At 35.9% G+C, this 14685-nt stretch overlaps 1 protein-coding gene across 1 annotated transcript; it reads right to left on the minus strand.

Annotated features, from left to right (window-relative positions):
- Positions 1 to 12830: 12830 nt before the first annotated feature.
- Positions 12831 to 14404, minus strand: LOC140867713 (uncharacterized). The gene has a single exon (XM_073272762.1). It carries the CDS (start codon positions 14402 to 14404, stop codon positions 12836 to 12838), a length of 1569 nt encoding a protein of 522 aa, XP_073128863.1. The 3' UTR covers positions 12831 to 12835.
- Between the last annotated feature and the right edge of the window lie 281 nt (positions 14405 to 14685).

The raw sequence follows: 14685 nt of genomic DNA on the forward strand, positions 1-14685 counted from the left end.
GAATCGATGCATGTACTTCTGTTGAGTTTTGATCAACCTTAGAACCTCATGTATTGTATGAGACAAGATTGATGTTGGAATTACATGTTGTAGGTTGAGAATTGAGGTGTTGTATTGCATGATGTAAGGAGAACACTTCTATTTTCTTTTCTGCTAAGCTGTGCCCGCTCCATCGGCTGATTATTAACGATCAAGAGAGCATACCTGTTCTGCAGGCAGAAGGTTGGCTTTTTTGTGCCGCTCGATCGGTAAGATTTTACCGATCGAGCGGAGGGCCTTTTAAATTTTTGGCAGAACTTGGGTTATTTTTGGGCCGCTCAATCAGTAAGATTTTACCGATCGAGCGAGCACTGTTCTTCAAATTTTTTTTATTATTATTATTTGCGTTATCTCTTGGCTCTTGTTTGTTTATAGATAGGATTAATTCTTGTTTAGATGATTAGAATCGAGGCCTCACTTTAATTGGTATCAGAGCGATAAGATTCTTGGACTGAATTAGAGTGAGCGTGGTAGATTGAGTCCGCTTGAACTGATCTCTCGCATGTGTTTGAGTTATTTAAATGATTATTTTAAACGCCATGAGAGCATGCTTTATTAATTGAGAATTATTTGAATTACCTGATTATTATGTGATTTAAATTGTAAAGCATTACTTATTTGAGATATGAACTGTATTTCATTTTAGATCTGAATTCCAATTGCTTGAGCAAGAAGAGCAGAGATTGTTTGAATTGCGAATGAGAATCAGATTGAGATCCGAAATTAAACACCTTTGGAGTAGAATGAGCTTATCGAACAGAGATTTGTGGGCACCAATTTTTTTTTAGATGGAGATATTTGAGTCCCTATCATCTAGAATTATCAGAATTGTCTCATTGAAGAGTTTTAGCAGGCGACAACAAACAGTAACTCCTTTGACTGATCTAGATCGTACTACTGAGTTGAGGGATGTCACTCGGACACCGATGGAAGAATTGCCGAGGAGATTTCAATCGTTTAGGCCACCGAGAATTTTTTAATGTATCGATTGGATTTTATGTGCGTTAGTTGTTGTTTTTGTGAGATGCAAGGATTGGAGCAAAAGTATCGAGAAGTAGCGGATGAATGAATTATGGAGAAGAAACTTCAGAAAATTACTTGGAATTTTTGAAACATCCAAATCCGATCTTTACCGTTCATAATAAAGTTAGGATGTTTGGAGCTGCTGTCAAAATTTCAGCTCGATCCGACGGTTAGATTGTGAGATATGATTTTTTGAAAATTGTCGCGCTGAAAAATAGCACATGCGAGAGGCATGCGCGCCCGTGCTGTCCTGGACGTGAAAATAAGAGTAAATTCGAAGCTCATGCGCGCCCTAGTTGTTTCCTAGCGCGCTCGCGCCGCTCTGTTCGTGAATTTTGCAGATTTTTGAGTTTTTAAAATACATGATTTGTCGGGCTTTATTTGGCGGGCTTCGAGGACATATAAAAAGGACTTCAAAGACACAATAGGGTAAGAGAGCCGCAAAAACATCAGCCGCACAACACAGAAAAATTCAAAGATTTGGATTGTGAATTGAGAGAAGAAATCTGAACAAGAACTTGAAGAACAATCAAAGAACGAAGACGAAGATCGATCGACCGGACACGACATCGAATATTCAGATTTTTTTTCTTCCTTTTGAGCTTATTATTATTAAATTGATGTCTAGATTTCTGAACATGATTTATTTTTGCAATAATTTGAGTATGAACAAAACTTTTAATAGTCTAGAGGTTGATGTAGCCTCGTTGAGACACTTTTACGAATTCTTAATTTTATTGGATTGAATCTCCCTAAATTAATTGTTTTTTTAGTTTTGATAGTATTTTCAATTACTTGATCAATAATTGGAATGTTATATTTATTCGAAATTGATGCTCGGGAGAGGCAATTTAGATAGGACCAATAGAAATTACACCGTTAATTATTTATATAGCTCGGGAGAGTGTATAATATTAATGAAGCTTTAGGAAGAACATCGATTTACAGATATCACTAAGACTAGATTTTTAATAGGAATATTGGAATTGAAAATTAGTTGATAAATATTATTTGTTGCTTGGGAGAGGGAAATAATTCACATAAGTGTTCTTGGCTATTAATTGAATATGATTCATGAAACTAAGTTAATTAAGAGTAACTGTTGTCAAAACTAGGTGAAATCAATACCTCTAGACCATTTTTCCTCTGATTGATATTTATCTAAAAATTGTGTGCGTGTTACTAAAAATCCTTTGCTTATTTTTATTTTTCTGCAAATCTTTTGATAATTGATTTTATAAATAAATTTAAGACTATTTTAATTATAAGTACTGAATATTTTCACTTTACTCCTCGTGGGATCGACACTCTATTTATCATTATATTAAAAGTTGACAATGTGCACTTGCGGGCACAAAATTACGCAACAGTGATGGGAAGAATTTGAATTTTATTTTGTTATTCGTTGTTTTGGGATTATTATAAATTAATATTTTGGTTATTTAAATTTTTAGCACTTTCGTAAGTGTTTTTTATTTTTGGATTATCGAGTTGTAAAGACGATGTTTTTGAAGTTTATTTATGAGAAAAGACTGGTAATTTGGTATATGTTGTACTACAAGGCTGGTTGTTTTATATTTTGTGTGAATTTGAAACAACGCCGGTGACACATCTCGGTCTTGGGGCATGACATCTAGGAAAATTATTAAGGTATGAAAGTATTGTTCGAGATATCCTAACTGAATATGCATGTGTTATGTGTTGCATTATTTATATGACATGATTTTATCTGCATATATTATGACATTATATTATGTTGCATGCATGATCATCTTGAGCTTGTATCCTTGAGATAGCCTGTATTAGGGTGGATACCATAATGTGTTAGTGGATGGTTGGACACGTTTACTCGTGATTAGGTCACCGATATCGACAGTATGGTATGTGAGCCACCTCCTGGTGTGACGGTGCAGAGTGATACTTACCTTGGCGCCAAATCTGATTGATCAAAGTTTCTTGACCTTGAGTCTTGGTATCCCATACTTGCATTCATGTTCATATAGTATTTGTATATTCATACTCTTGTACTGAGCGTAGTTCTCTCACGTCCATGTTTTTGTGTTTCTTGGACACCCCATTCGACGGGGCAGTTGTTGGTAGTTATCCCAGGGATTTGGAGATTAGGTGGTGATCAAGGCAGGATTGCAGGGTTAGCTGCTAGGTTTTACTTCATTTTTATTAAGTTAATTCAATTGGGTTGTACATATTATTTGGGTTTATTTATCGGTTGTATTATGTCGTTTAAGTATTTTGAATTAATTCCGCAGTTACTCTGATTATGCTTATTAATAGATTAATTGCATGCTTAAATTTCTGATCAGTAGGTGATCATGGTGTGGGTCACTACACAAATATTAGAGACAATTATTGATTTTAGTTTCACTGAGGAGTCCATCAATATTCTCATGAATCTAAAGAGACTGAAAATTGGTAAAAGACGTCACAAATACAATGATTTATATCTCGACAATATTTACCGTTTTCAAAACCTGGAATAATTAGAAATCAAAGTGGAGGACATGCCCTGTGATCTAAGGACATGAAACCCTTCTTTTCCAATCAGCCTGAAGAAGTTAACTCTAAACAGAGTTCATTTCCTTTGGGAAAACATGAACATAATCGGGTCCTTCCCGAATCTCCAAGTGCTCGAGATAATGGATAGTTTTCTCCTTAAAGATGAAGAGTGGAAACTAATTGAAGGCCAATTTCTGCAGTTGAAGTACTTACATTCTTCGCTATATCATTTGGTGAAGTGGGAAGTGGAAAATGAGCACTTCCCAAACCTCTAAAGCTTAATCCTCACGCGTGCATATGATCTTGATGAGATTCCTTGTGAAATAGGAGAAATAGACGACTCACTTCAGCTCATTGAGTTGTGAAAATGTCGTGTGTTGACATTGGTGAATTCAGCAAAGCTACTGGAGATGCAGCAACGTGAAAATGGAAACAATGCTTTTCAACTTCGCAGCATGAATGAGATGGATAGGTAGTCAACAATTATATATCAATTCATGGTTGCATTTGAAAGACGAAATTGTAAGATCCACAGTACATAAGTAGAAGATGAAATTGAGTGTCTTAGCTAGCTAGACCGTTTCGAATTTCATCGAATGCAAATTAAACTCATCCGTTTTGATTTATGTATTTTTATATATAGAATTAATCAAACCGATATTGGTACACATAGAAACTTGCATCAAATCAATTGGGAAGTTGTTATCCGGTCTTGGTATTTTACTTGTTTGACTATCTTTTAGCAATCACAAATATCAATCAATTATAAAGTTTACACTTTACAATAACATTATTCTTTCTCTTTAATAATATAACCCAATAGGAAAACTGCAATTTTGGTCTTTTATGTTTGTCACTTTGCGATTTCGGTCCTCTATTTTTCATATTTCAGTTTTAGTCCTGCGTGTTTTGATTTTTGGCAATTTCAGTCCTTTTTATTCGAAAATACTTACGTGACACTATACACGTCAACTCCACATCAGTACTGCATTGGTGCTTGATAAGTGCATTTTGTATGCATTATTTCATGTTATTTTTATGTCTATTTTGTATGCATTCATATTATTTTTATGTGTTTTTATGTGTTTTAGTGCATGTGTGTGTATTTCACTCCTTGGGTTAATTTTGTAGGAAAATGGATTTTTGAAGAGTGAATTACGGAGCAGCCTTGACCGAAAAATCATATTTAATTTTAGATACATTGAAATCCAATCTCCACGGTTCCGATTAAAGTTAAAGATATTTTGAAGCTGCTGTCCAAATTTCAGCTCAATCCGACGGCTAGATCTCGAGATATGAATTTTTTAAAACTGTCGCTCGGTGCAGATTTTTTGTACTGCGCGCGCGCGAGAATTAAGCTCGCGCGCGCGCGAGTCCGACGTACAGCCTTCTGTTTTTATGTGCTGCGCGCGTGTGAGGCCTATGCCGCACGCGCGCGCGTGTTCGGGGGTCATATGTGTTCCGAAAAATCCTTATTTTGAGAGGAAATTAACTGGTAGGCGTTTCGGACCATATATATAAAAGATATAACATATTTTTGAGGGTTTCGGAAGCTACAGAGCGCAGACAACTCAAGAGGAGGCGGCTACAAGGCTTGGGAGAGAAGATTTCTCTTTTTTTTTCTTCTTCTTATTTTTATTTTTGAATTATTGTTTTTAATTATTTAGTAGTTTATTTTCAACCAAGACGGCGTGATTGGGCCGAACAAATTCATGTAGAAAACTTGGATGTTTGTTTGGAATTTTATTAGAGTTGATTTTATTTTATTGATTGTCAGATTTATATTTGTCTTGTGAATAGTCTGATCAACTATTTTCTTGCATGTTAATCAATTCCAAATCGACAGAGGAGGTTTTGATTTTGATCACTTTGATAATTAACATATTGTAAAACTGACTAGAAATAGAATTCAGTTTACACCCAAACTGCATAATGAAACCGAATTCTATTTCTAGTCAGTTTTACAATATGTTAATTATCAAAGTGATCAAAATCAAAACCTCCTCTGTCGATTTGGAATTGATTAACATGCAAGAAAACAGTTGATCAAACTATTCACAAGACAAATATAAATCTGACAATCAATAAAATAAAATCAACTCTAAAAAATCCCAAACAAACATCCAAGTTTTCTACATGAATTTGTTCGGCACAATCACGCCGTCTTGGTTGAAAATAAACTACTCAATAATTAAAAACAATAATTCAAAAATAAAAATAAGAAGAAGAAAAGAAAAGAGAAATCTTCTCTCCCAAACCTTGTAGCCGCCTCCTCTTGCGTTGTCTGCGCTCTGGAGCTTCCGAAACCCTCAAAAATATGTTATATCTTCTATATATATGGTCCGGAACGCCTACCAGTTAATATCCTCTCAAAATAAGGATTTTTCGGAACATATATGACCCCCGAACACGCGCGCGCACGCGGCATAGGCCTCGCACGCGCGCAGCACATAAAAACAGAAGGCTGTACGTCGGACTCGCGCGCGCGCGAGCTTGATTCTCGCGCGCGCAGTACAAAAAATCTGCACCGAGCGACAATTTTCAAAAATTCATATCTCGAGATCTAGCCGTCGGATTGAGCTGAAATTTGGACAGAAGCTTCAAAACATCTTTAAATTTAATCTGAACAGTGGAGATTGGATTTCAATGTATCTAAAATTAAATATGATTTTTCGATCAAGGCTGCTCCGTAATTCACTCTTCAAAAATCCATTTTCCTACAAAATTAACCCAAGGAGTGAAATACACACACATGCACTAAAACACATAAAAACACATAAAAATAATATGAATGCACACAAAATAGACATAAAAATAACATGAAATAATGCATACAAAATGCACTTATCAACACCCCCATACTTAAACCTTGCTCGCCCTCGAGCAAGACATGCAAAAACAAAATGCAGACAAAAACATAAGTAAGGACGATTCATAAATGTGCAAAGCCTCTGAGAAGTTTAATCACAAAACAAAAAACACAGACATGCTCTCAACTTTTCATAATACACCTTCGGTTTAACGTGAACGTGTGTGTGTGAAATGTCATTCCAGTTTCATACAACTTAGACCGAATTCGTTTCAAAACTGCTTAGCGACCTATGACAAATTAGTGCAAGTTTAACTCTTCAAGTGCTCATTCCTTCCAACGACCTCTAGACAAACCCACCTCCCTTGAGATAATGAATTACACTCCTCCGGATTTTGCACTCGGTATTGCATTAGCCCCAATAATTACCCGCTGACTTAGCTATAACTGGCTAGGATACGAAAAATCATTCTATTTTTTCTTTCTAATCCCCTCGTCTATAGCCCGGATGGAGCATCAATCCCATTGAATCCGCATACTTAGCCTTAAATTTGATTTTTTTTTTTTATAAATTTTTCTAGGTGCGCCCAAGATCATAAGTGTAAACTAGAGCCTCATCAAAATTCATAGAACACAATCAAGATCCACAAACCACCTATTGCCGTGCAATGGTCAAACAGACAGAAACTTCATCAAATCTTTCGCTACAATTCACTGGTCTAACATTAGTGCTTAAAAATATTCACGGTTCAACCTAAAGTTTCTCATGTCCAGTCAAGAGCAAAATTTTTTCAAAAATCCATTTTTTTCAAACTTCATCATCATAGGCTACCATGACTTATCCTACCCATGCAGGACAACACAAACAACAACAAAAACACACTATATGCAAACAGACATGAAACGAACTTTATGCAACACAAACACAAAACATAATGAAATAAACTAGTCTACCCCCCCATACTTATCCAAAGCATTGCCCTCAATGCTTCAGACAATGAACAGAATTCAAAACGAACAAAAACACAATGAAAATAGAAATAACACTCCCCTGGTTTTTGTTTCATTCTCTTCCTTCTTGACGGCATCAGCTGGGACAGTAGCATCAGTCTAGATATATCGGCAGGCATGACCAACTGGCATGGGAAAGAAAACAAAATCAAATAAAAACAAAATATAAAAAAAAAACAAAATAAAAACAAAAGCAAAAACACTGGGTTGCCTCCCAGTCAGCGCTAAAATTATAGTCTATAGCCCGACTATGCAGAAGCCACCATCAAAGAGCGGCTGCCGCCCATAGTAAGAATCATACGATTCTACGTAGGGGTTTTGAATTTCTTCGCCCTCAAGCTTGGCGTGATATTTGCAGTTTAAGCTTGTCGGTCCAACAGTACTCGGCATAAAATTTTTCCTTTGGAAAGAGACTCTGATTCTAGGCTGAAGCTCAAAGAGGATGTAATACTGTGGAGGTGGCGTCAATGGCAAAAAAGTATCTTCTAACGGTGTACATAAAACGACCACTAACGAGGTAAAATCTCTCTCCTTGTATAGTTCTTCCTCCTCCACTATTACGTTTGGCTCTTCTTCACAAGAAGATTCCTCAAAAATGATTTCTTCATGCTCTGGCTCAGTTACTTCACTCTCTTGACAGATCTCAAAAATTGCCAGTAGATTTTTATCAAACCGATTTAGCCGGTCAGTGCTACATAAGCGCCACATCAGAAAAAAGACTAAAATTGCCAAAAAAAAATAAAGATAGCACACTAAAATTTAAATCTGAAAATATAGAGGACCAAAATCGCAAAGTGACAAACATATAGGACTAAACATTAGTAGAATTGTGGGCTTTTACTTCGCCAATATTTACTTCGGTATTTAGTAATTACGAAGTAATATGTAGCAATCAACTTTGGTAATAATACAGGCGAGTAAACACACACCTTTTACTTCAGAGTTTACAAAACCCGGGCTTCACCAATAATTTTGGGTAACATTTTACTTCGGCATATTATATTTGATGAAGTAAAATGGTGAAAAAAAAAATTCAATTGAAAAATGACAACATTTTACTTCGGCATATTAATCTCCTTTCGTCTTCATTTCTTTCTAACTTCTTATCTCTAGTACCGTAAAAAAAATCGACGACGCGATCCCCTATCTTCTTCAACCCTAGCGGTCGCCGATTTCCATCTCCAGCCTTCCACCACCGCCGGGAACTGCACTCCAACCCAATAAAAACTGCACGTTTTTTGCGTTCTCACTAATGTGTGTGGTGGAACTTCTTCATCCTTCCTCTATGGCGATCTCTATGCATTTCCCTTGTATCTCCTCTCGTGCCGACATCTTGTAGCCGGAAACAAAAGCCATCGAGGTGGAGCATCAAAATCATCGGCGCCTCACAGAGTCAGGAAGAGATTTGAGGCGGAATCATCTTCCTCTGCTACTCCTCTCAAGCGCTCTAAAGATGGCAGTGCTTTTATCAAATGGTATCTCCATACCCGCGCTCTTCTTTTTAGTGTTTTTCATGTTTTTGTTGCTGTGAAATTATTGCTAATTTTACTTTACTATAGAATTTTGAAATTCTGATTCCAAAATAGTGCTGGCTTTTTAGTTTCCTGTCATTCCAGATAATTCAAATTATAAATCTGTAAAGAAAATGTTGTATTAATTTAGTTTCAATTTCCTTCTATGAGAATCCTTGTTGTTAATTGTTTGTTTGAAGTTTGAGCATGCAGTTTCAACATGAATGTGTTTTAATTTTTGGATTTTATAATGGCATAATGTGAAAATTGCAGTGAGGAGTGCAACAAAGGTGTTCTGGTTGCGTTGAGAAGCTTTCATAATTGTAGCCTTGTTGCAAAAATTAAGATAAATCTGATGAATCTCGGTACTTACTGTTAGATAGTCTTTATATTATTGATTTGTGGTATATTATTGATTGTAGGTACTTTATTCGAGACCATTGAAGGTACCCATAAAATTTGCGATTTTTTCAGAATTTATTTCGACTTTATAGCTTGTATTTTGAATATATTTAGATTGTAGAAGTGATCTTGATTCTTGAAATTATATAGGCAGGTTCTGTTGATTGGTTTATTCGATCTTTCCACATTACGGAAAATTTTGTGTTGGATGTTTGAATGAAAGTGATTATGCCTATGTGGATTATTTTTTGCTTCCATATACGTACCCTATAGTATTTAGGGAGAATGTGCAATATTTACCACAAGTTTCAGTGTTTAGGAAGAGAACCATGTTTTGTTGTGCTTCCTACTCAAGGGGGAGATTTTATGAAGAATACAAACAGACAAGACTTTTGTTTCTAGAATCTTGAGTCTGCTCAATTTATAATGGATTCAATGTGGCAATTAGAAGTGCAAGGCATTCTGAGGATTATAGGTATCCAGAGATTATGCACAAGATAACAGATAAGATGTGACAGCATATAAGACGTCCTCTTTATTGAAGTGAAGCGTCATAATGATAATGATGATATGTTAGAATCTATATATTTTGATCAAATATAATCACATATGATACAATGCGTAGTTTACTAATTATTAAAAGATAATAAAAAAAATGAAGTATAATAAGCGAATAAAGAATAAATGCTATTTTCCATTGGGTCTTGATTTTAATTGCTTGTACATTCTTTTAAAGCATACTAAGGCCATTGATTTGTGGTTAAGAAGCATACTCAATGGAAGATTTGCGCCTTGACTTGTGCCATGGTATATGGGCTAGATGAGCCTTGAGCCTATGTGCACGCCTGGTGAGATTTTAATAATGATTTATTACTTTTTCAGACAACTTTAACAGTTCTTACATTGAAATTGTGATGATCAATATTTGTCATCTGTACAAAATTTTATTTATTATTTATTTCGTTTTGTGTAGGCTGAGGAGCAAAAGTGCAATATCAGTGACCGTCTTGAACTTCTAAAGAAAGAAAAGCAAAATATCCCTGGTGCTGCAAATATTCTAAATGAGGTCCGTATTTTTGTGCAATTTTTTGGTTTCAATCCACGAATCTTGTTCTCTAATCAGTCACTCTTCTTGAATTTCAGTTGAGGACGACAACAAGGCCCCATATCATAGGCTTGTGAAGAAGTAAGTGCTTGATGTTTTTTCTTAAAAACTTTTGTGGTTAAGCTCTGGTTTAACACTTGTGATTGTGTAGCTTGATCTTTCTCGTATTTGGTGACTGGGACTGTTAGAATTTTATAGATTATTATCATGTCAACGAGCCTATTTGTTTACTCTTGCTCTGTCTTGGTTTGGTTTATGGAGGCTATTCCTCGGTTTTAAATTTTATTCACTTCAAACCTTATCATAGTTATAAATTTATAATAGCTCGCCATTTTCTATTTTAACGGTAATTAATGCTCTATTTTTAATTTACATGTTTTTTATTCTAAATTTTCTTGTTTTATGGTTACTTCTAGCGTATCTGTGTATGCTTTCTGGATGGGCAGAGAACCATGCTTTGTGATCTCTGTATTACTATGAAATGATGTCTTTTCATATGAATCTTTAAAGCTTAATCAATATTTTTTGATCTTCAGCACATATACAAGGTTCTATTGTATGCATTTCAGCACCACTAATGCATGTACATGAATATGTTATGCTTTCTTTTTACACATACAACTTAGGATTTTTTTTCCGCACAAATAGAATACGACAACTTTGTATTAATAAACATTGTTGGTTCTCCTTAATGATCATTGCACAGACAATTTTTTCATGATGAAAAATATACTTTTGGATTTAACTTAATTAGTGTGAAGTTGATATAATGAGTTTTCATCCTTCTTTGCTGCTTAGTTGCCTCAGAAATGAATCTGAACTTGGCAGTTTTGGTAGGATTCTGTTCTTGGATTGTCTCTGCTCCACCTGTGTAACTTTGTGCTGGAAATGCTGGAAATTCTGTACTTGGCACATTCGATCATATATTGTGGTCTTGTGTGTGTGTGTGGCTTGAAACAGATACAAAACAATACTTACATTTATTTTTACAAAATGTAAACGCATTTGTATTTTTTTTGGCGAAGATATTGTGTCGATTGCAATGTGCTGCTAGGTCTTCTGAACTTGGCATTGTTCTTTTTACATCTCAGCTTGCAGGATCCATTAAGAACCAATATTACAGCCAAGCTCAATTTGATGAAGTTAGAAGTGAATGGAGTGAATTCGTCTACTCCTATGTTGGTGCCTAAGTTGGTCGTGCACGTTGGGATAAATCTTTGTTTTGTCTTTATGGATTATTGGATATACTTGTTAGAAAACTTTTAGTTTTGTGGAATACTTGTGGATACATGTATTTTCGGGTTATAGTCGTGGATTTGTGGATGCATAATTGTGGATTTGTGGATATACGGATGTTCGTAGTTTTTGGATGGATAATTTATTAATCTAATTAGTGTATTTTTAGTTTCGGATATATATATATATATATTGTGGTATATTTGTATATAATTAAAATTGTTTAATTTTTATCTATTACTTCGTCACTTAAAGAAACTGATTAAGTAAAAGAGATGATTTTACTTCACCACAATACATAACATGTGAAGTTACGTAGAACAAATACTTCATCATTCAATGTAATTTTTGAAGTAATATATATTCTATTAATTTTTCATTTAACGAAACCGCTGAAGTAAAAGACATTATTTATACTTTGGAAACGATCCAATCCTGAACCGGTTTTGACTCTGTGAACCGATCAAAGACTTCGGTAATTTTCTGGCTAAGACTTCAGTTATTAAGCAAAGTAAAATAGTACACTATTACTTCACGCTCATCTACTTCGGTACTTATCTATCTAAGTCTTCAGTTAATATGCGAAGTAAAAAGCAAAAATTCTACTTTTGAAAAAAGCAATTTTCCCTAACCCAACAAAAAGAAAAATGTCTTATTTAATTATATCAAATTCGTATGTGGATTTGAAGTAAAAATGATATGGTGAGTTTGATTTATAGAAGAAGCGTCTGACTCGATTTAGGCCCCGTTTGATTTCAAAAGCCAGGCCAAAAAAGCACTTTTTAAGTGCTTTTCAGTTAAAAAGGTGTTTGGTTGACCAAAAAAGTGCTTAAATATGCACTTTTTAAAGTCAAAATTAGAGCTTTTTTAAAAACAAAAAATTATAGCTTTTAAAAGCAGTTATTTTAAAAAATCACTACAAAATCCAAACGGGCTCTTAATTTGCATATAGCTCTAGTTTAAACCATGTTAAAAAAATTTCCTTACAAAAATTCATGCTAAAATTTTAGATCGCAAATTTGGGCGGTGTTCCTATTATTATTTTATCAAAATCCCACATTATATAAAAGTAAATTAAATTATTTTATCTAAATATTGCTTACATATGAATTAGTTAAAGTATATACATACCAAGACAATATATATTTGACTACATAATCCATGGAAATAATGGACTAATCGAAGCTAATTCTTGCTGGCTATTATGGGCAAATCAACCTCATCACACCATTCAATACACCTCGTCTCATAATATGAAGTCCTCACATTATTTGCCAAATATGTCACCCATATCTTCCCTCCTATCCTCCACTTCAACACACTCCCTTCCATCTCTTTGCCCATCCTCCACCCCACACTTCCACCACACTCCGCCCCGGAAACCACCAAACCGCCGGACTTCGTAAACCCTCGGCCACCGCCCATGTATCGATTTCTAAAATCTGCCCCAATGTGTCCACCAATAGTAGGCTTCCACATGGCGACCTCGACCCCAGTGGTAGTGTCACACAAACTCCCATCAAATATTGCAACATTTCCCTCTACATCTTGGTCCCATCTCCAATTCTTGATTTTGGCTCTAGTTGCCTTCTTCTCCATTGCTTTCACCTTAGGAGTACTCTTTGAATTTCCAAAACTACCCTTGAAGATCTTTTGGATTTCCGTCTCCCTCTCCACGTTATCCGTGGACCGACCCAAACTCAACCCGCCCACATAACCGGCCCCGGACTCCGGCCCAACCCATATCTGAATCCTTGATGGGAAATACTTCTCCTCCAGTAAAAGATCATCCTTATAATCTTTCTGGAACCCTAGTTTAACCACATGAAAACGTAAATTATCCACACGTGCTTTCACTTGAACATAATTTTCATGGAACCCAACTGTATATTCCAACTGAATCACAGCCTCAAGCTGCTGGTGGGCAAAAGCATAGTTTAGCAAAGATTCCGTGGCAGAAGGGAAATTACTGTTTTGACCCTCATGCACGCACTTCATGGATTTCACCGGAGCAAAACCTTTCAAAACCCATAACCCGTGAGCTTCCATGGCATAAGAAAATCCAAGATTCTTTGAAGGTGAATACTGAATTAAACCAGCTTCAACATCTCTTAAAATAAGCCATTTCGCAATGATGTACCCCAAGTTGCGCATGAAACAGTGCTCCACATCTGCTCCAACTGCGATGAAGAAGCTTCGCAGCACCGGCGCTTGTTTGCACGTAAATGCGTCGATGTTCGGTGCCAGCAACGAACGGAAATAGAAGGATCCAACCTCCGACGGCGCGTCCCACGCGCAGAGCCAGAAAAGGTGGATGAGGAAGACGAGGTTGAAGAAGACGGAGAAAGATTCTGGCGAATAAGAGTCGAGAATCCACGACACGGGCTTCTCCAAACGGCGGCTGGTGCTTATAATATGATCATCATGCGCGGTGGGCGAACGCGACACGATTTCTTCAAGGAGTTGAAGAACGAGTGGCAACATTAAGGAATCCAAGGGACACGTGTCGGAAGCCCAGATGGTCGTCTCCTTCTCCTCCAAACACGGGAATCCTACCAAGCAAATCGAGAAAGCAAGGAAAACATCCGAATCCGTCGACCCAAGAATTTTCTCAGCTCTGAGTTCAATCGATTGATGAGCTTCAGAGTTTTTATCTTTGGAAGATGAGAGTGGCAAAATCTGCTGTGAATTGGACTGAATATTCCACTCGTCCGAGTCAGGAATTAGTTCACATATCCATGCCCAAATATCCATAACTACGTACCGATATTTTCTTGTTGCAGATTCGATCTTAGGATTTATGAATAATATTCCTTTAACAGAGAGCTAGGGAGGATATATATATATTTGACGAAATTAATTCTTAGAAAGCGGGAATTTGATAATATGGATTCAGTTAATGAAAAAAAATCTTTGAGCTTTGATGGATATTATTATCTCAAAAACCACATATAAATTTTATTTTAAATATATTGAATATTCATAGTCTCCATGGATTAATGGGTGGCGGAGAGGATGCCAAGTCCAATAAAGAC

The sequence above is a fragment of the Henckelia pumila genome, chromosome 4 (genome assembly GCF_033568475.1).
Source record: "Henckelia pumila isolate YLH828 chromosome 4, ASM3356847v2, whole genome shotgun sequence".
NCBI lineage: Eukaryota > Viridiplantae > Streptophyta > Magnoliopsida > Lamiales > Gesneriaceae > Henckelia > Henckelia pumila.

Excerpts from the sequence above, each read along its gene's own strand:
- LOC140867713 (XM_073272762.1), bottom strand. The coding sequence starts at position 14,404 with ATGGATATTTGGGCATGGATATGTGAACTAATTCCTGACTCGGACGAG.